This window comes from Rhinopithecus bieti, unplaced genomic scaffold (assembly GCF_001698545.2).
Source record: "Rhinopithecus bieti isolate Rb0 unplaced genomic scaffold, ASM169854v2 scaffold_12155, whole genome shotgun sequence".
In the NCBI taxonomy this organism is placed as follows: Eukaryota; Metazoa; Chordata; class Mammalia; order Primates; family Cercopithecidae; genus Rhinopithecus; species Rhinopithecus bieti.
In genome coordinates, this window is record NW_016807423.1 from 3710041 (window position 1) to 3732309 (window position 22269).

The following is a 22269-nucleotide window of genomic DNA, read 5'->3' on the forward strand; positions in this document are numbered from 1 at the left end:
AAAAAAAAAAAAAAATAAAGACTTTTGTCTTTTTTTGTGGTATGGTCTTGGCTCACTGTACATCTCTGCCTCCCAGTTTCAAGTGATTTTGTGCCTCAGCCTCCCAAGTAGCTGGGATTACAAGTGTGTGCCACGGCGCCCGGCCAAAAAAAAAAAAAAAAAAAGAAGAAGACTTTAACGTGAATTTGAGGGAGAGGAGGAGAATATCATTCAATCCATAATATCCTCCTATTGTTGGAACCCAAGCAGAAACCAAAGCCCAAGAGAATGCTTTGATTTTGATGCAGGCCATATGAATCAGCCTTGCTAAGCATAGGACAAGATGGAGAACAATGGAGAATAGGTCTGGGTGGGACAAATGGATGACATCCAGTATACCCAATCTCCATAATTCCTCCCCAGCCATGTGAAAGGCTCTGACTTTACTCCTAGGGACCCAAGACTGGAATGGGAGGAGCATGAAATTGAGCTATCTCCCTGGCTCTCTCATTGCCACCTGCCCATAGGCTGGCCGCATCCCTCCACCAAAGAAAGGCCATGACTCCTTCCAGGCAGCCCTGTCTTACAGCTACTCTCTGGTGATCTGGGAACCACTCCCTCCCTTACCCCTTGATGCCTAGGACTAGTGCCAGCACCTTGTTGTTGTTAGCCTCAGAGGCACTTGCACTATTCCTTGATGGTTTTCCCAAATCTTGCCCTCATCTTTGTAAATACTGTTTGCCCTTTATTACACTCTCATCATATTACCCAATTTGAGTGTGTCATCTATTTCTGCCAAGACCCTGACTGATACAGTGGGTATGTTTGGAGCCAACAAAAAACAACAATGACAACAAAACCATTTGTTTGAGAATTAGAATGTGTTAGGAGAGTCCATAACCAGAGCAGTCTGAGCACATTTACTACTGCCTGTGAATGGTTTAGAGGATGAGAACAGCTGGCATGGGATTAAGGTAACCTTGCCCAGAAAGATTTCATTCATTTAGAGAAAATTTATTGAAGGCCTACTATCATGCACCAAGCACTACTCTAGGTGCCGGGGGAAAAGGACAAATAAATCATGGTCCTTTCCCTCAAGGAGCTCACAATCTAGTAGCAGGGAACAGACATGTAAACAGTTAGTTGCATAAAGCATCACAGTGCTGTAGTAGGCGTCTGAGCTAGAGATAAGAACTTTGGAATGGTCAACATATAGTAAAGGCAGAGAATAGATGGGATTGGAGACTCTGTTAAGAAATGGAATCTTGAAGGACTGTAATAATTGGAAGAAATGCTAGAAGAGAGTAAGAAAGAATAATTACAAGAGTAGTTCAGATATATTAATCATTTACTATGTCCTAGGTACTGTGCTTTACTTAGATTACCTCAATCCTCGTAACAACTCTGTGGGGTGCTGTTATTATCCCTGTTTTATAGATGAAAAAACTAAGGCTCAAAGACATTAAGTTATGTGCCCAAGGTTGCACAGCTAGCAAATGTGAAGGACAGGAATTCAATCCAGCTCTGATTCTAGATCTAGTTTATTCTCTTAACTACTAGTACACTCAGCTGGGTGCAGTGGCTCATGCCTGTAATCCCATTACTTTGGGAGGCCAAGGTGGGTGGATCACCCGAGGTTAGGAGTTCAAGAGCAGCCTGGGCAACATGGCAAAACCCTGTCTCTACTAAAAATACGAAAATTAGCTGGGGCTGGGCGCGGTGGGTCACACTTGTAATCCCAGCACTTTGGGAGGCTGAGGCAGGCGGATCATGAGGTCAGGATATTGAGAGCATCCTGGCCAATGTGGCAAAACCCCATCTCTACTAAAAATACAAAAAAATTAGTCAGGTGTGGTGGCAGGCGCCTGTATCCTGGCTACTTGGGAGGCTGAGGCAGAACTGCTTGAATCTGGGAGGCGGAGGTTGCAGTGAGCCAAGATCACGCCACTGCACTCCAGTCTGGCGACAGAGTGAGACTCTGCCTCGAAAAAAAAAAATTAGCTGTGTGTGGTGATGTGCACCTGTAATCCCAACTACTAGGGAGGCCAAGACACAAGAATTGCTTGAACCCAGGAGGTGGAGGTTGCAGTGAGCTGAGATCGCGCCATTGCACTCCAGCCTGGGTGACAGAGTGAGACCCTGTCTCAAACAAACAAAAAAAACTACTAGTCTACTCAAAGAGGCAGGACCAAGGTAGGAAAGAATTTAAAGGAAAAGTGAGTAGTCAGCCATGACAAATCTCACAGAGAGATCAAAGGAACTGATGATTAATGAAATCCTGTTGGATCTTGGAATTAGAAGATTTGAGGTGCACTTTGCCTGGGCAGTTTTACTAGCAAAGTGTAGTGGGGAACTAATTGAAGTAGTCTGAAGAGTAAATGGGGAGTGTGGGGAAGTGAAGGCTTGTTTTCAAGGTGTTTGGCATTAAGGAGGAGAGAGAAAGTAAAAGAAGAGCTTAGTGAAATGAGTCTGCCTGTGGAGGAAGGGTCCTGGTTTTATGTCAGCAGCAGTAGAGTAAGATCAGTGCTATGAAGCCTAATTGTGAGGGCAGACAGAAGGGGATGGAGGTGAGGTCTGGGGTACTTGTGTTGTGGGGGTAGGGTATGGAAGTTCACAGAGAAGTCTTGAGGGTTTAGCTCTGTCCAGGGAACTGGGAGTGAGGAGCCTGTCCTCAAGGCTGCTGCCAATAGCTTAGTGGTAGGTAGGAATGGTTGGCAATGTGGGTGGTACAGCAGGACCCTGATTCAGCCATGGGTGGGCACACAGACAGGGGCATGGTCCCCAGGCAAGAAGGCTGCAATCTTCGGTAGTCCATCTGGGACTGGGAGGAACACAGGGGCAAAGGAGTCCTCTCTGAGGACTTGGGGAGGATTTCAAGGAGGCTGGGTTCCACTTCTTCACAGGTATCTGAGACTGTGGCCTTGGGCTGGGAGAGATGAGGAGAGGCATTGGATTAGAGCAGATCCTGTGGGAGGAGGGGCTGGACTGTACAGGAAGGAGAAGGGCTGGGGTAGTGCTGGGGTATGGCACGCTGGTAGGGCAAGGACCTTGAACAAGTTGTGTTGTTGGGGCAAAGATCCAGTACCAGGCAGGGTTGGTGGTGGGCACAGGGGAGGGAACCTCACTCACCGGACTCAGGGCTGCAGTGTCCCTAAGGTATTGGCCTAGGACTCGGTGCAGATCTGGAAGTGAGGGCCACAGGGCATGCCTCAGTCTCCTGGGGGAGAAGAAAAGCAGATTGAGCCATGGCAGTAAATTGGTGTGGAGGAGAAGAGCAGTTGGGATAGGGGAGCAGTGAGGCCAGGGAGTAAGACTTGAAGAGATAACAGCATGGTCAAGGCAACAAAGTCAGGCAGGGGAGTACAGTAAGAAGAAAACCTCAGGTAGGGGAGGGAAGTCAGTGGTGGGCAGGTTCAACAAAGGGTGCTGCAGTTTCCTCAAACATTCCAATGTTTGTTCTGTCTGGAACACTGGATTCATTCCCTCACCTCATTGTGGGCCTCTGTTCAAATGTCATCCCTGACTACCCTGCCTGAAACACAGTAGTCCCCCTTTATCTGCAGGGGATATGTTTCAAGACTCCCAGCAGATGTTTTTTCTATACGTACATACCTATGATAAAGTTTATAAGTTAGGCACAGTAAGAGATTAACAATGGTTCGCTGTCTGACCGCCCGCCATCGATCGGGTCGCATGCATGCTCCCGGGAAGGGCCTGTCCAGTCGGCTTTGCCCCTATCCGACGCAAAGCGTCCCCACTTGGTTGACCAGCCGAACATCGCTGACCGACTGAAGGAGCAGATTTTACAAACTGGCCAGAAGGACCTGACTCTTCACACAATCGGTGTGATCCTGAGAGACATTCACATGGTGTTGCACAAGTACGTTTTGTGACAGGCAATAACAATCCTTAAGAATTCTTAAGTCTAAGGGACTTGCTCCTGATCTTCCTGAAGATCTCTACGACATTTAATTGAAGGAAAGGCGAGTTGCTGTTCTCGAAAGCATCTTGAGAGGAAGCAGAAAGGATACAGGAATGCTAAATTTCCGTCTGATTCTGCATAGAGAGCCGGATTCACCGTTTGGCCCTCGATATTAATAAAGCACCAAAGCGAGTCCCTCACCTCCCAATTGGAAATATGAATCATCTACAGCCTCTGCCCTGGGTCCGCATAAATTTGTCTGTGTACCTCGAACGAATAATGATTCGTCTTAACTACAAAAAAAAAAAAAACAAAAAACCGCAAAAAAAAAAAAAAAAAAGATTAACAATGACTAATAATAAAATAGAACAAGCATAATAATGTGCCAACATCACTACTCTTGTCCTTTGGGGCCATTATTAACTAAAATAAGGGTTACTTGAACACAGCACTGCAATACCTCAACAAGTCAATCTGATAAGCAAGATAGCTGCTAAGTGACTGTGCGGCAGAGAGCATATACAGCGTGGAGATGCTGGACAAAGGGATGATTTACATCCCGGGTGGGACAGAGCGGCATGGCAAGAGATTTCATCATGTTACTTACAATTTAAAATATGTGAATTGTTTATTTCTGGAATTTTCCACTTAATTTTTTTCGGACCTTAATTGACCACGTGTAACTGAAACCACAAAAAGTGAAACTGTGGATAAGAGGGGACCACTGTAGTACCACTTCCTTTCCCCATGACAGGCTATCTCCTGCTGTACTTCATTTTTCTTTATAGCACTTGACTTGTTGCACATTTATTGTATTGTTATATATATTTCTTTTTGTCTGTCTCACCCCACTAGAACATATGGTCCCCGAGAACAGAGAGTTTGTCTATTCACTCCTATATTTCTAGGGTGTAGAATAGTGTCTGACCCATAGTATGTGCTCAGTAAATTAGCTGAATGAATGAATGAATGAATGAATAAAACCAGTGGAGCTTATTAGTAAGTTATCTGGGAAAAATATGGATTAAGGTGTGTTGGAGGAACCTCAATTCTTTTTTTTTGAGACGGAGTCTTGCTCTGTCACCCAGGCTGGAGTGTAGTGGCGCCATCTCCGCTCATTGCAAGCTCCGCCTCTCAGGTTCACGTCATTCTCTTGCCTAGCTGGGACTACAGGCACCCACCACCACGCCTGTCTAGTTTTTTTGTATTTTTAATAGAGACGGGGTTTCACCGTGTTAGCCAGGATGGTCTCAATCTCCTGACCTTGTGATCCGCCTACCTTGGCCTCCCAAAATGCTGGGATTACAGGCGTGAGGCACCGCGCCCGGCCAGAACCTCAATTCTTTAGCCTCATATTTCCATGTGGAGGGACGTCAGCAGAACATTTCAGGCTGCTTCAGTGACCTCACTCATATCTCTCCAGAGGAGGAGGTGTCACTTACCTGGTAAATTGGGGAAAAGGAACTGAGTATGCCTTCTCAGCAGACCACCTCCTCCTACTTCTCCAACTTTTTTGTTGGATCTGGCTACCTTCATGGAGGCTACCTTTCAGTCTGCTCATACATATGGGCAGATTAAAAGTTCAAAGACTCCCTTAGTGAGCTGAGATCCGGCCACTGCACTCCAGCCTGGGCGACTGTGAGACTCCGTCTCAAAAAAAAAAAAAAAAAAAAGTTCAAAGAGAGGTATGTTCAGAGGGAGATGGTAGCCCACGAGAGTGGCACCTGAACCAACCCAGGACCATCAAAAGACACCATCTGGAGGAGCTGACTTCTGAGCTAAGTCTTCAAGAAGCAGCAGATGAAGGACGGAGGTGGGATGCATTCTACCCTTCATGTTTATAGCCTCCAATGGCATTTCTCCTCAGCCTTCGTCTTCCCACATAAATGAGTCACTCATTAATAACATTTATTTAAAGGCCTGGTTTTTGGCAGGCACTGTGCTAAGGATTTAAAGATGACCAAGTAAGGTATAATAGGGAAGATATATAAAGAAATAAACACAGTAAAACACTACTGGTACTGTATTGGAGCACAAAGCAGCGGCCAAACGGGGGAGGGTCAGGAAAGGTTTCTTATGAGTTGGTGAAGAAAGTTATTTACAGATGAATGGGTTTAGTCAGACAGGGAGGCTATTTCAGGCAGAGGGGACATTATGTGCAAAGGCACTGAGAAGTAAAACCTGACTTGTGGAGAAAACCAGTTTGGAAAGGCTGATGCACAGGGTAGAAGAGGCTGAAGTGCTTGCTGGCAGGGGTCGATTTTGCAGACCTCGCTTGTCATCATAGGGAGCCTGGACTATATCCTGGGAGCTATTAAAGGGATTTAAGGAGGGAATTGATAGGTTCATGTGCGCATTTTAGAAAGATTATTCTGGTGGCTGTGTGAGGCTAGATCGGAGGGGGAAGAGGTTCTGTTTCAGTGAGTCAGGTCGTGTCCATAGGGCTAGAGAAAGGGGGCCATTGTTTGGACTAGGTTTAGGAGGTGGGACCTGATGGCCAATTGGATGGGGGTGGAGTGGGCAGTTTGGCTGAAGGGTGGACGGTGGCCTAGTCGCCAAGGTGAGCAGCAGGAGGCGGGGCTGTTCGAGGTGTGCGGTATAGTGGGCGTGTTAGAGTGTAGGGAGTCGCGGCGAGTCCCAGAGGAGACGTGCAGGAAGCGGCGAAGCCGTAGGTGCGCATGGGCGGTGACCGGAGATCTGGGGTCACAGAGCGAACCGAGAATGCCTGTTTAGAGGCCTCCGGCTCCGCCCGGTCCACCACCAGTCTCCTGCCTGGCGGGGGTGGTACCTGTAGTGTGCAGGAAACTGCCACCTCAGCAGCAGCAGGCCCAGGACGGCGCTGAGGCCCAGCGCTAAGAGCAGAGCGGTCACCAAGGAGATCCAGGCTAGAAGACAAAAAGGGTCAGACCTCGGCCCACCGGGCCTGAGCCCCGCCCTCAGCCCGCCAGCCCCTGCTCTGGCCCCGTCCCTCGCCGCCCTGGGCACTGCGGGCACCCGCGCAGCCTTCGACCCGTGCGGCCAAGGCCCCGCCCCTCTCCGAGTCCCGCCCCTCTCCGAGCCCCGCCCCTCTCCGAGCCCCGCACCCGGCGCCCCGTCCCTGGCGCAGGCGCTGTGCGGCTTAGGCGCGGCCGGGGCCTGCCTCACCGGTGTCGGTGGCGGTCTCCACCTTAGCTGGGTCCGACCACGAGCTCCAGGGACCTTGGTAGGTGGGGCCATTGAGCCTGGCGCGCAGCTGTAAACGGTAGCGAGATCGCGGGCGCAGCTCCAGGGTCCCTCCTCGGGCCCCGAGAGGCGGCTCCAGCACCTGCACAAAGAAGTGTGCGGTGGCCCGGCGTCGGGGCTTCGACAGCCTGACGTCTGTTTGACCCAAATCCTACAGCTCCGAATCCCCAGGCTGTCGGAGATCCCCACAAAGAGCCCCACCGGCATAAAACACGCTTCCCGGCAGAAACAGGATAGAGCGCCCTAGCCGAGAGCCTCTCCCCAACAGGATCACGCTCTGCCCGAGAGAAAGGCGCCAGACCTCACCTCAGAGAGCTACGTATCCTAACACCAACACCCAGGTACAGTCTCGGCAAGGATCCCGGTACACACACACCCTGCCGTGTGCTCTCACAACTCCAGGTCGGGCGATAGACACCCCCAGAAACAGATATATTCAGAGTCACACAGACCATGCCACAAATAATACTCATGCTGCGGAGGATGCCAGATTTGCGTTAGGCTCTGGGGTACAAGCATCACGTGTACAAGCAGGAAGACAGCAAACATTTATGAACTGTGTGATACTTTAAACATTGGGTTAAGTAAGCACTGGGGAGAAAGCAATAAAGCATCGTCTCTTACATGTCTAATGAGGGAGACATCCAAACAGGTAAATAATCACAATTAATTAGTGCAAGGCACCATGGAAGTCCAGAGAAGCATTTAATGCTTGGTTTTGTGCCACAGAGTAGTTTAGTGTGCTAAAAGCCTGGATGACAAGGCTGGATGGTCACAGATAAGGCTAAGGCAATCCTGGTAGGAATTTGAGGACTGTTAGTACGTTATTGCCATCAACTTAGTTGTTGATGAGTAAGGGGAAGGGATAAGGGAAGAGCAAGAAGAGTCAAGGGTGCTTCCAAGCTTGGGTACTGGGTAAGTAGTGGTGCCATTGTCAGAGACAGGAAACAGAAGAGAAGTAAGTTTGAGGGAGATATACTTTAGGGTTCCATTTTATAGAGTTCAACAACAGTCCAGATGAATCAATGGTAATGTCAGGATGGTGATTACCTTTGGTGGCGGGGGATGTGGCGGGGCATTGGGAGCTTCTGAGGTGCTGGAAATAATTTATGTCTTGATCCTGGTTATGGTTACATGGATGTATACACATGTACAGACTATTTGTACACTTTGTTGTATGTAAGTTTTATCACAATAAAAAAGTAAAGCTTCAGGAGGAAGAGGAGTTCCATTCTGGATAGACTGAGTCTGAAATGTCCAGGGGGAGGAAGTTTTGGTGGAACCATAAGATGTTGCACATAGTTGTATATATGTGTGGCAAATGAGAATAAAAGTTGACAAACTAATATTTAAGTAACGTATATTGGGCACCTTCCTTATGCCAGTATTTAGATATAGTATTTAATTTTTACTATAACTCCATAAGGTAGATAGCTTCATCCCCATTTCACCAATGAGGAAACAGACTTCAAACGTTTTGGTAATTTGCCTGTGGTTTGTAAATTCCTTTCCATATGGGAATTAGAATGGTAAAATTGCGATTATAATGTATGGCCATTGAAACCACGGAGTTGAAGCACTCATCTGGGGAGAAGATATATTTTTTTTATCAGAGGAGAAAAGAGCCTAGGATGAGACTCTAGAAAGCACAGCATTTTGTGGAAGGCTGGCAAGGAGGAGACAGGAGAGGAGAGTGAGAAAGTTCAGTCAGAGAGGTAGGAGGAAAATCGGGGAAGACTGATATCCCAAAGACAAAGGGAAGAGAAATGTTAAGTAGGAGTAGCCAGAAGTATCGGATGCTCAAGAGAGACTAAGATACCAGTTGAATCTGATAAACATAGATATACTAGCAGAGACTGGATACATAGACACTTTCACTCCTGCTAACAGGCATGGCCAACCCCAGGGATCCCCTGTGTAGTGAGGTCTATGGGCGTTTGTTGCTTGACCATACCTTCCAGTCCTGATGGCCTTCTCCTGTGTATCGGAGTTGATAGCAGGTCTCTTGGGCTGCCCAGGACGATGGGTGCTGCCACTCCAATTCCAGATGCCCGCTGGAGATCTCCCTCCAGTACAAGTTTGGGGTGGGGAGGCGCACTACAGGGATGTCAGCAGGGAGCAGCTTAAGTCCTTCTGTGTACGAGGCGTCGTGCCACCAGAACCATTGGTCAGAAGGGTCAGAGTTGGGGATCCTGGGCACAGGGTCAGATTCAGTGGGGCTGGGAACTATGTGGGAAGAATGGGGAAGAAAGTTCTTACCAGCCTGGTGGATCCAGAAAGGGGAGCCCAGGTAACTGTGAACAGCACCCGGGGCTGTGGTCACCTCCACAAGGATGTGAATAACGCTGTCATTTCGTGACTTGAAGTGGCAGCGAGAGAACTGTGGGGTCTGTAATCCTGGATCTGTTTTCTCTTCCTCTTCACAGTCCTCCCAGATGGGGTACCTAAGACCCAGCCCCACAGAGTCATTGAATCGGGCCTGCCCCAGAGACTATTCCCAAGGCTTCCCATCCCACAAGAATGATGGCCTGCAGGGATTATCATCTAACTCCTTCCTTTGAGGAGCCTCTAGAGCTTTCCCTCTGTCTTTATGCCATGATGTTTTCTTTTCTTTTTTTTTTTTTCCTTTGTTCATTTGATCATTTGTTTTTGCTATTTTGCCATGATGTTTTCTGAAGTCAGCTTTGGTGTCTGGCCTCTTCCCTTTGAGGAAAGACCTAGCATGATATGTGAAAACAGCATGGGTTTTCACCAAGAGTTCAGGTCTTGGCTTACCTTTGTATAACTTTGGGCAAATTACTTGGTTTATTTCTGCTCCAGTTTCCTTCTATTTGCAAAATGGGTTAATGATACCCGCCTCACAGGATTGTTTCAAAGATTAAAGAACCCTCATCTTTCTGGAGAAAAATATCCTATATTTTTAACGTGTTCTCATACGTCATTCCTCCTACTCTCCCCTGTGTGTTATTTTGCTATTAGATTATTACAACAGTCTCCTAACTGGCTTTTCTGCTTTTGTTTTTGCCACTACCTTCAAGTTGTTCTCCACATGGCTACCAGAATTTGTTTCCACAAATGTTGATGTGATAATGTACAGAATATAATGTCACAAATCTATTGATTTTGATCTTTACCACTGCTATGTTAGATGAAGCCACTATTATTCCTTGCTTGGATTAAGGCAAATTTCTAACTGGTGATTCTGCTTCTACTCTCATTTATTTATTCACAGAGAAACATCTTTTAAAAATGTAAATCAAATTGTCATCGTTTACTGCTTAAAATCCTTTAGCAGCTCTTCATCCCACTTTGAATAAAACCCAAACTCTTTACCAGGCCTATGGGAGTCTGTGATTTGGTTTCTCCTTGCCTCACCATTCTCATCTCTTATGATTCTCATGCCAGTTTATCACCCTTTATCCACACAGGCCTTCTTTCTGTGCTGCAGATATGCCGAATGTGCTATCTTTGCACTTTGCCTTTGCCCTGGATTGCTCTGACTGCAGGTCTTCATGTGACTCATTCTTTCTTGCCATTTAGATCTCGGCTTATCTGTCACCTCCCTGGTGAGGCTTTTCCTGGCCACTCAGTCTAAATTAGCAGTACCCACCCCCCCACCCACCACACGCCCTCCTTTAGTCTCTATTATAACTTTGTTCCTTTATTTCTTTACTTACTTGTCTCCCCCTCCTTTTCCCCCCCCCCTACTAATGTAAGCCCCAACAGTGCTGGAATCTTTTCCATTTTATTTCTTTTTAAAAGTGTTTTGAGACAGTCTCGCTTTGTTGCCCAGGCTGGAGTGCAGTGGTGCGATCTCAGCTCACTGCAGCCTCTGCCTCCTGGGTCCAGGCCATTCTCCTGCCTCAGCCTCCTGAGTAGCTGGGATTACAGGCACCTACCACCACACCTGGCTAATTTCTGTATTTTTAGTAGAGATGGGGTTTCACCATGTTGGCCAGGCTCATCTCGAACTCCTGACCTCAAGTGATCTGCCCACCTTGGCCTCCCAAAGTGCTGGGGTTATAGGTGTGAGCCACTAAGCCTGGCCCCTTTTCCATTTTATTTGTTGTACTATTTATCCCCAGTGCCTTGTACAGAGTCACCCTCAATAATTCTTTATTGAACAATTGAATCATGTCTCCCTCTTGATTATAACCCCTAAGTGGCTCACCATCACTAAAATGGGTATGTTTACCCATTTAATCAACAAATAATTTATACTATGTGCCAATTGGTACTGTGCCAGGCCCTATGAGTGCATAGAGGAATAAGCTTCAAAGAGCTCTAATTTCAGTGGGAAAGACAGAAAAACAAACATGCTATTTTTCTGTGATGTGCATAGACTGGCTTAGGAGCATCAAAGGGGAGCATCCAACCCAGACTAGGAGGGTCAGGGAATGCTTCCTGGTTAAGGCGATGTTTAGACTGAGTTTTGGACTAAAAATAGGATAGGCAAAAGGGACAAACAGGCATCCCAGGCACATGGTTGTGCATAGATAAGAGAGTGTGGTGCTTTGGGGGAGATTCTAAGTGGTGCAGATGGTTTTCGCATAAAGGGCCTGGTGCTAAGTGGTAAACGTGAGACTGCAGACCATGTCACAGATGGCCTTATGGCCTTTCTGGGGAGCTTGAACTTGAATTACTGCTAACTTTGTAGTAGTTATGTAGACATTTAAGGATTTTAAGCAGGGAAGTGCTTAAACTAGCTTTGTACTTTAGGACGATCATTCTAACTACAGTCTGTAGAAAGGATTTGTGAGGGCCGACTAGAAGCAGAGAAATCCATTGTGACACTCTTGTAGTTTTTCATGTGCTAAGTGATGAGGATGTGAAAATAGAGTAGCGGCAGTGAGATAGAGGGAAAGAGACGACTGAAGAAATATTGAAAAGGTGAAAATGATGAGACTATTTCTGGTTAGGCCTGGAGGGTATAGGAACGAGAGAAGTCCAGGATGATTTCTGTTTTTCAGTCCAGGAAAACTGAGTTCGTGGTAGGATCGGGGACAATAAAGAAAAAGCAATTTAAAAAAAAAAATTTTTTTTTTGAGAAGGAGTCTTCTCTCTGTCGCCCAGGGTGGAGTGCAGGGGCATGAACTTGGCTCACTGCAACCTCCGCTTCCCCGGTTCAAGCATTTTTCCTGCCTCAGCCTCCCAAGAAGCTGGGACTACAGGCATGTGCCACCACGCCCGGCTAATTTTTGTATTTTTATTAGAGATGAGGTTTCACCATGTTGTCCAGGCTGATTTCCAACTGCTGACCTCAAATGATCCACCCACCTCAGCCTCCCAAAGTGCTGGGATTACAGGTGTGAGCCACTGTGCCCGGCAGGAAAAGCAAGTTTTGATAGAGGAAATGATGACTTCAGTTTTGCTACTCTTTAGTCCACTCAGGCATCTCTATCCTACGGATATCTATGCAGTGATTAAAAGAATGAGGTACATCTTTTGTAATGATCTCTGAGACATGTTTTAAGCAAAAAGGTAAACTACATATATAATGTAATCCAATTTATATTTAAAAATTAAATATTAGGCTGGGTGTGGTGGCTTATGCCTATAATCCCAGCACTTTGGGAGGCTGAGGTGGGTGGATCACTTGAGGTCAAGAGTTCAAGACCAGCCTGGCTAACATGATGAAACCCCGTCTCCACTAAAAATACAAAAAATTAGCTGGGCGTGGTGGTGCATGTCTGTAATCCCGGCTACTTGGGAGGCTGAGGCAGGAGAATCACTTGAACCCAGGAGGTGGAGGTTGCAGTGAGCTGAGATTGCATCAGTGCACTCCAGCCTGGGCAACAGAGCAAGACTCCATCTCAAAAAAAAAAAAAAAAAAAATTAAATATTAGGCTAGGCGTGGTAGCAGGGCTGAGATGGGAGGATTGCTTGAGCTCAGGAGTTTGAGACCAGTCTCGGCAACATAGGGAGACCTTGTCTCTACTTTAAAAAAAAAGAAAGAAAATGCCTGTAGTCCTAGCTAATCAGGAGGCTCAGGTGGGAGAATCGCTTGAGCCTGGGAGGTCAAGGTTGCAGTAAGCCATAATCACGCCACTGTACTCCAGCCTGGGCAACGGAGCAAGACCCTATCTCAAAAATAATAAAATGTAAATGTTGTATATAGATGTATGTAAATACATAGAAAAAACTGGAAGAATATATTTAAATAGTTAATAGTGTTTTTTTTTCATTATTCATTAGTTCAACAATTTTTTACTGGGCACCTACTATTGGTAGATGAGAGTATATTGGTGAATAAAAACAGACATTGATCTTGCCCTCATGGATCATTTTTGGTCAAGATCAGACTTTCTCAATTGGAGATCTAAGAGATTATTTTTTTGGAGGCAAAATCTTGATCTGTTGCCCAGGCTGGAGTCCAGTGGTGCAATCATAGCTCACGGTAACCTCAAACTCCTAGGCTCACACCATCCTCCCACCTTAGCCTCCCAAGTAGCTAGGAATACAGGCACATGCTACCATGCCTGGCTAATTAAAAAAAAGAAATTTTGTAGAGACAAAGTCTCACCATGTTGTCTAGGCTGGTCTCAAACTCCTGACCTCAAGTGATCTTCACACCTTAGCCTCCCAAAGTGCTGGGATTACAGGTGTGAGCCACTGGGCCCAGCGAGATTTTTATTGTCAACCAAATAATCATATAAAGTGTAAATATAAAAGTGTGACTATGATAAGTACTCAAGAAGGAGAGGTATGGCCGGGTGCGGTGGCTCACGCCTGTAATCCCAGCACTTTGGGAGGCCGAGGTGGGTGGATCACGAGGTCAGATTGAGACCATTCTGGCTAACACGGTGAAACCGCGTCTCTCCTAAAAATACAACAAAAATAGCCAAGGCTATGGTAGCAGGCGGCCTGTAGTCCAGCTACTTGGGAGGCTGAGGCAGGCAGAATGCATGAACCCAGGAGGGGGCTTGCAGTGAGCCAAGACGCAACCACTGCATCCAAGCCTGGGCACAGGAGCGAGGACTCTGTCTCAAAAAAAAAAAAATAAAAAAAAGGAGCGGTACATGGTAAACAAGAAATAATATAGTACTATGGACTTAATAAAAGGCCGGGGGAGAGGGTCCTAGAGAGTGTGCTTGGTTGAGATATTGGTATGGTAGTGAGGTTAGTAAAGACAGGAGGGCTGTAGTAAACAGATATAAAGACTGAGCAGGAGGGGATATGCCGATATGGTGACACGAAGGCCCGTGCGGAAATGGGACATCAAGGGGGCGCATAGACAAGATGAGCTGAAGGGTAGTAGGGTCTGGTCTCAGACTTTTCAAGTCCATGTGAGGTTTTTTTTTTATCTAGACTGTGAAAGTATTGAAGATTTTTAAGCGTGTTGAGTGTTAGTTCATTTTGCACTTTTTTTTTTTTTTTTATTTTTTTTTTTTTGGCGGAGTCTCTCTCTGTCACCGGCTGGAGTGAGTGGCCGGATCTCAGTCATGCAAGCTCGCCTCCGGGTTTACGCCATTCTCCTGCCTAAGCCCACTCCAAGTAGCTGGGATACAGGCGCCCGCCAACTCGCGGGGCTAGTTTTTTTGTATTTTTAGTAGAGACGGGGTTTCGCCGTGTTAGCTAGGGTTGGTCTCGTCTCCTGACACTCGCATTGCACCCGTTTCGGCTCAAAGTTGCTGGGTATTACGGCCTTGGAGCCGCGCCCGGCCCATTTTTGCACTTTTAAAAGATCCCTTCAGGCCAGGAACGGTGGCTCACACCTGTAATCCCAGCACTTTGGGAGGCCGAGGCAGGTGGATCACCTGAGGTCAGGAGTTCGAGATCAGCCTGACCAACATGGTGAAGCCCCCTCTCTACTAAATACAAAAAAAATTAATGGGGTGTGGTGGCACATGCCTGTAATCCCAGCTACATGGGAGGCTGAGGCAGGAGAATCACTTGATCCCAGGAGGTGGAGGTTGCAGTGAGCCAAGATTGTGCTATCGCACTCCAGCCTGGGCAACAGAGTGAGACTCTGTCTCAAAACAAAACAAAAAGTTCCCGTCAGCACCTGTGTGAAGAATTACTTGGAAGACTCAGGGTGGTCAGTTACTACATCTTTTCAGTAGCTGAAGAGAGAATTGATGATGAGTTGTAGTAGGATAACGGCAGTGATAGACAATTGGGCAGATTCTAGAGTTAGTTAATAGGTAAAATCAATACAACTTGGTTATAGATTTAGATATGGAGAGGATGAAGAATTAATGAGGTGCTTGGTGGAAGTCTTTGAAGGCCAGGCTAAATTTTTTATGGCTTTGATAATGAGAAATTGCAGTACATATTTGAGTAGGGGGAGACCATGCAAAGTTAGAGCTTTACAAAGGTCATACACAGTTTGAGCTTAACAAAGATCACTGTGTTAGCAGCATGGGGAATACATTGGAGGTGAATTAGACTGTAGGCTGTTGCAATGGTCCCAGTGACATGACTAAGGCTGAACTAAACCAAAGCATTCCCAATGGGAACAGAGAGGGGTTGAGAAGATAAAATATCGATTGGAGGATGAGAGAATAGATAAGAGAGCATTGAAAGCTGTATGGTTTTGGGACAAGGGAGGAGAGTGAAGAGGACCAAGAACACTCTCTTCCTTTTTTCTGCAAGACTGTGGCTCACTCCCATGACACCAACCTCAATCAGCAGTTCAGCTCTCACCTGTCTCTGGGGCAGCATCGTGCCCTGCTGTGGTAGAAGAAACCTTGGGAGCTAGCATGGTCCTCTTGCTGCCATTGACAGGTAACATTCTTCAGGTCCAAGGTAAAGCATTGCAGTCCAATTGCCACTAAAGTGAAAGAAGTAAGTCCCATCAGGATCCGTGTACCCCTACTGTATAGGGTGTTCGGATCATTTCTACACATACAACTTAGAACATGGACTCCTGTTCTCTCTTCTTTCCCTGAACATAGTTCATCCTGTCCAATGGCAAGTTCGAGATCATCAGGAAGGACCCTGGTTCCCAGAGCTTCAGATCCAGCCCAGGCTTCCCTACAGATCTTCTTTTTATCTCCTCCCCATCTCCCTATTCCTTTGTTGACTCACCTGCATCTCCAGGCAGGTCCACAGTCACAGGGAGGGACCAGGATCCCCAGGAGCCACCGAGGGAGATCCCATCAGGTTCACTGCGCAGCTGCAGCCAGTAGGAGTTGCCAGGCTGGAGTCCTGAGATGAGGCAGCTTCCACCCCCTACTGTCAGAGCTGAAGCCTTGGGAGGAAAATCCCAGCTTCACAATCTAGGTCTGCCTGTCAGCTGAGACAACCTCCAACCCTTATATTTGCACACCATCCCTGTGGAGAGGAGCTCAGCTCCTTGCTGGATAGATATGCACACAGATCAGGGGCCAAGTTGATGGGTTTCAGGTGGTGTTCAGGGTTTTGTTGGGAAATCTCCATTAATTTGGAGGCCTGAAAGGTTTCACTTTTATCAGTGGGAATGACCCAAAGTAGGAAGCCCCTAAGTAGACATGGCTCATATCTGAGCCTATACTAACTCTCCAAGGACGAACCCAGGTCTGGAATCCCCAAAGTATGGTCTGTCCTTTCCTGGGGCAAGATTGAAGGTAGGAGATAGGAGGTGAGGCAGAAGAAGGTCAGCATACTTCTCTAGTTGGGGAGGTCTGCTGTGGTCCATCTTGCCAGGGCATTGTGGGCTGAGCACATGGAGACTGGTCCAGAGCAGAGGCTGAGTGTGGCCTCTGCAGAGCAGGGCAGCAGGTTTCTGTGGCGATCAACTGTATGACCGTGGGACCAGTGGAGTTCTTGAGACCTTTGGGGCCATAGCGGAGTTCGTACCTCAGGAAATCACTGATTTCTGGAGCTGGGGCCTCCCAGCTGATCTGAAGTTCCCCTGGCTGGCTCCCACCCATGGCCTTGATGATACTGGGGGGAGCCGGCAGGCCTAAGGGCAAGACAGGGCACATCAGAACTCTGAGTACCACAGTCTATGGCTCAGCCTCTGGACTGCAGAGAGGGGTGCTGGGGGCTGAATTGGGGCAGCTTCTGGATTCAAAAATTGTAGGCTGTCATTCTCCTGGAGGGCAGGCTAGGGAGGCTCCTGATTCTGTTCTTCCCTCATGAGAACAGCGACTTCATTGCAGTATGATGGCTAGCAAGACTCAGTGCTTCTTGGAAGCAGGGATCCCTTTTTCTCCATATCCCATCACATAGCCCAGTGTCTGGCACACAGTAGGTATTCTGTAACTCTTGAATGGATGAATAAATGATTTGTTGATGATGGGAGGACCAGGGTGTCCCTGGTGTGAAATGATATGTGGGGCAGTTCTAGCTCTAGATGCCAAGGCTGGGAGGTATGACAAGGGAGTCTTGGGGTGCCTCGGGGGTCTGTTAATAGGGGTATCCGTGCTGAGCTGAAAGGGCACAGATAAGTCTGATTCCAGGAGCTGGATTGAGGGCAGCAAGTGGAGGGGGCCGGGTGACAGGAGGATGGCTCTTACCTACACTGTCCACAAAGAGGACTCGCTGAATCCGAGTCTGGTTTAGGAACACATTCTTCACCCAGAGGTGCAGCGGAAAGAAGAGACGCACTTCTTCCTGGGCTGGAAACTGGCACACGTATCGGGTTCCAAAGCGGGGCATGCTCTGATAACTCAGGGGGCAGGCACGGGGCTTCTCCCTGTGGGCATAGCAGAGATCCCTCCTACACAGCCACCAGGCAGAGCCCTGAGGACCCAGACCTGGGCTCATGCCCAACTTTTGTCTCTAGTACTGCCATTTTTCTTCTTAATGCCTGGGATAGGTGGGATTAGGGGTTATGTAGGGCTGGAGTTGGGGCCCACATATATCCAAAGCACATCTGTTCAAAAACTGGGTACTTAGGGCTTGTATTCAGAGTGATCCTCAGATGGGCAGGAAAGCTGCTGGTGTGGGACTAAGCTAAGTGCAGGGACAGATAGATATATGGGGAGTGGGGCACAGTCCAGCACCTACCCCGGGTAGGCATACAGCAGCTGGTATGTCCCACTGGGTGCTGCCTCTTCCTCATCCCAGAAGCAAGTGAGGTCCTCAAATGTTCGAGAGAAACACTTCAGGGGCTCTGAGTCCGAGGCCAGCAAGGAGACATCTAAGGAACAGCTGGTGAGTTGGCGCTGGGTCCTCCCAGGCATGTTTACGTGGAAGAGGAGGGGACCAGCAGGAGAGCCTCTTACTCTACCTCCCCTCCCAGGGCCTTGCATCACCTCCCAGGGCCCTGCATCACCTCCCAGAGCTCCCTCTTCCTGGGCATAGGTGATCTCCACCCTCCGTGCACCTCACCTTGGCTGCTGACTTGGGCCAGGTTTGGAGGGGCCAGGAGGAGGCAGGAGGTGACCATGAAGAGAGCCCAGGAGGGCATCTTCTCTGCCACTGTGTGCCTGCCTTAGCCCATCCTCCCTTCAGGAAGCCGGGCCCCAATCCCCTCCCAGGCCAGCCCCTCAGGTTCCTGTCAGATACAGCCCCACGTCCTGTCCCTGTCCCTGCCCCTCTGGGGCCCATCCAGACCACACTGGGGCCAGGGGCCAGGGGAGGGAGAGTGGGCAGGAGGGAAGGAGGAATTTGAAAGAGAGGACACAGGCCTTTTGGTGGGAGGGAGATGGGGGTTGTATATTTGACCGTGTACCAAAAGGCAAGTCAGCCTCTGTATCTATGTTAATGATTATAAAATGGTATAACAGCATCAGAATAGCAGCCTTTACTGAGTACTTACTATGCTGCCATGTGTTAAGCACTTTATATCCATTCACTTAGACAATCCTCACAATAGTCTTGTTATTTCCATTATAGAGATGAGGAAACAGAGATGTAGAGAAGTTAAGGATTTGCCCAAGATTACATATGTACTAAGACGTAAAGCTCAAGAGGTCAACCTTCAGAACCCATGTGAGTAACAACCATGCTGTGCTATGCTCTTAGGAGGCTAATCGGCTGAGAAATGACTGTCTGCCCCACAACATGCCAAATGGTGAGTATTTCCACTTTAATAGTTCTGTGACTTTGTGCATGAATAAACACATTCTCTCTGGAACTGGACATGCCCTCTCCGTTATGGGCGGCCTCCACGGCTGCCTCTAATCCCTTGCTACTCAAAGTGTGGTCTGTAGACCAGGAGCAACAGCATTAGGTGGACACTTATTAGAAATGCAGAATCTTAGGCCGGGCGTGGTGGCTCAAGCCTGTAATCCCAGCACTTTGGGAGGCCGAGACGGGCGGATCACGAGGTCAGAAGTTCGAGACCATCCTGGCTAACACGGTGAAACCCCGTCTCTACTAAAAAATACAAAAGCTAGCCGGGCGAGGTGGCTGGCGCCTGTAGTCCCAGCTACTCGGGAGGCTGAGGCAGGAGAATGGCATAAACCCGGGAGGCGGAGCTTGCCGTGAGCTGAGATCTGGCCACTGCACTCCAGCCGGGCGACAGAGCGAGACTCCGTCTCAAAAAAAAAAAAAAAAAGAAATGCAGAATCTTAGGCCCCGCCCCAGGCCTGTTAAAATAGAACCTGCATTTTACCAAAATCCCCAGATGGTTTGAATGTAACTTAAAGTTGGAGAAGCAATGGTCTTCAGTACTTTTATCCTGTTTGCTCAGAACCAGTGGGTCGGGCTGGGTGCAGTGGCTCACACTTGTAATATCAGCACTTTGGAAGGTCAAGCTGGGTGGATCATCTGAGGTCAGGAGTTTGAGACCAGCCGGGCCAGTATGGTGAAACCCCATCTCTACTAAAAATACAAAAAAAATTAGCCAGGCGTGGTAGCGCTTACCTGTAGTCCCAGCTACTCAGAAGACTGAGGCATGAGAATCTCTTAAACCCAAGGGGCAGAGGTTGCAGTGACCCAAGATTGCACCACTGCACTCCAGCCTGGGTGACACGGCAAGACTGTCTCAAAAAAAAAAAAAAAAAAAAAATTCAGTGGATGGCTGGTCTCAGCTCTTCAGCCTGTGCTCATCTCCTGTCACTGAACCCCAAGCCTTCTCCTGGGACTGCTCTGTATGTGGATTTTATGCCAATTCTAGGAGCCTTGACTCTTGTGTGGGTAGGGGTGGGGACAGGAGGTGAGTTGGGGGGAGGGTGCATAGCCACATTAACTCCCATTTTTAGCCCCTCAGGCCTTAGCTGGGGCTCCCATTGCTGGCTGTACAGACTAAATATCCTCAATATCACCTTCCTGTCTTCTTCCTTCTTAATTAATTTTACTAACAGAATTGTGGGAGGTGCTGGAGGAGATGGAACTCCTTTAGCCCTCCTGTGAAGTCTTAGTTTCTCTGGCACCATTTCTCTGCAAGCAGTCCCTGACTCAGATTTGTCTTTAGCTGTACCTGGCTCTCACATTATGAGGACTGATGGTAGTGACATTGGATGCCTTCCCCAGTCCCCAGGCAAGGGCTACCCAAACTTCTGTGAGATAAAGTGAGAGGGGAAACACAACTTGAGTGTTCATGCAGTCCCATGGCTTTGATACTCTGTATATGCTGATGACTTCAAAATGATATCTCTAGCTGTGACTTCTTCCCTGGGCTCCAGATTTGGATAGACAACTGCCTACTTGACTTCCCCACTTGCATATCTAAAAGCATCTTATACTTTAAAAAAAATTTTTTAGATGAAATTTTGCTCTTGTTGCCCAGGCTGGAGTGCAATGGTGCAATCTCAGCTCACTGCAACCTCTGCCTCCCAGGTTCAAGCAATTCTCTTGCCTCAGCCTCCCAAGTAGCTGGGATTACAGGCGCCCGCCACCACACCTGGCTAATTTTTGTATTTTTAGTAGAGACAGGGTTTCGCCATGTTGACCAGGCTGGTCTCGAACTCCTGACCTCAGGTGATCCAGCTGCCTTAGCCTCCCAAAGTGCTGGGATTACAGGTGGGAGCCACCATGCCCGGCAAGCATCTTATACTTAAGGTGGTCAAAATAAAACTCTGGATTCTCATTCCCACCTCTAACCCTGTTTATTTTGTTTTCCTCTAGCCTTGCCTACCTCTGTAAATAGCATTACCACCTACTTAGTTGCTCGAACCAACACCCTCCATACTCATTGATCCCTGTCTTTCTCTTACTCTGCATTCTACATCCAATTAATTAGCCAGTCCTGTCAGACCTTCCTTCAAAATGTATACTGAATCTGAACACATTTAACCACCTCCACTCTTACTGTCCTAGTCCAAGTCTGGGTTACTATAATAGCTTCCTAACTGGTGTCCCACCTCCATTCCCACCCTCACCCCCCAGGCTGTCCTCCACACAACACTGTGATATGTTTAAAATGCACATCGGATTTCTTCTCCCCTCTTAAAATCCTCCAAAGATTTCCCACTTAGAATACCACTCAAATGCCTTCTGATGGCATGCCTGGCCCTGCCTGACCTGGCCCCTGCCTACTTGAATCTTATCTCCTACTTTCTTTCTTCCCTCTCAGCCAGCTGCAATCATCTCACTGTGTCTCTCATCTTAATCCTCTTCGTATTCAACCTTTCTGCAACACTTGATAATCTTCATCCTTCCAATGTCACATTCTCCTGGTTTCCTGCTACCTCCTATCACATCCCCACTCAGTTTCCTTCTGTGGTTGCTCTTTCTCTTAAATCTTGCTGCCTCCAGGTGTCCCTACTCAGCCTTTTCTATTGCCAGAGTGATCGCATGGCTTCAACTCTGTCTACACACTGGTAACTTGCAAGATCTCATCAGTCTCTCGAACTTCAGATTCTCAATTGGACATCTCTATTTGTTATCCCATAGGCACTTCAAACTCCCCAAGCCCCAAATATAACTAACTCCCATACACCCTTTGGGTCCTCTCTTCAAGCTCTGTTCTGCATCTCTCATGGGCTACCTAGGCTCCTAAGCCTAGAACCTGAGAGTTATCCTCAAATCTTCCTTCTCCCTCTACACCTACACTAAGTCCTGTGTCTTCTACAGGGAGGCGGTATAATAGCAGTTAAAGGTGCAGAGACCGCAAGGGGCTTGTGTATTACTGTCAGAAAGGGGCTTTCTGAGAGTTGAGAAAGGGGCTCTCTGCTTCTGCATGGGAGGAGGTCCACTCTCTATCCCTGTCATTTTCCCATTTTCTTTTGCTTCCACACAGCTGAAAAAAGTAGTCTTCTCCAGGCCTTGATTCCTTCCTTCCTTCCTTCCTTCCTTCCCTCCCTCCCTCCCTCCCTCCCTCCCTCCTTCCT

At 47.8% G+C, this 22269-nt stretch overlaps 1 protein-coding gene and 1 long non-coding RNA gene across 5 annotated transcripts in view; one reads left to right on the top strand and one right to left on the bottom strand.

Moving 5' to 3' along the window:
* Window positions 1-810: 810 nt before the first annotated feature.
* MPL (MPL proto-oncogene, thrombopoietin receptor) lies at window positions 811-18838 on the bottom strand. 3 transcript variants are annotated; one of them, XM_017881934.1, is made up of 12 exons: window positions 18383-18837; window positions 18059-18191; window positions 17566-17744; window positions 16711-17009; window positions 16154-16316; window positions 15770-15896; window positions 9383-9567; window positions 9078-9220; window positions 7046-7205; window positions 6690-6786; window positions 3109-3196; window positions 811-2905 (listed from the first exon to the last, which is right to left on the bottom strand). In XM_017881934.1, the coding sequence occupies exons 1-12, from the start codon at window positions 18459-18461 to the stop codon at window positions 2651-2653; spliced, it is 1908 nt and encodes a 635-aa protein (XP_017737423.1). In that variant the 5' UTR covers window positions 18462-18837; the 3' UTR covers window positions 811-2650. The 3 variants fall into 3 exon arrangements, with proteins under 3 accessions (XP_017737423.1, XP_017737422.1, XP_017737420.1); XM_017881933.1 differs by having other exon boundaries at window positions 2071-2905; window positions 9078-9256; XM_017881931.1 differs by having other exon boundaries at window positions 2071-2905; window positions 9078-9567; window positions 18383-18838.
* LOC108535703 (uncharacterized) overlaps window positions 7167-22269 on the top strand; it is a 36909-nt gene continuing 21806 nt past the window's right edge. The window contains exons 1-3 of one of the 2 annotated variants that reach the window (XR_001887301.1): window positions 7167-7464; window positions 18119-18205; window positions 18890-19267. This is a non-coding gene — a long non-coding RNA (uncharacterized LOC108535703). Of the gene's footprint in view, window positions 7465-18118; window positions 18206-18889; window positions 19268-22269 lie in introns of those variants that run through there. The other variant, XR_001887300.1, reaches the window with a different exon arrangement.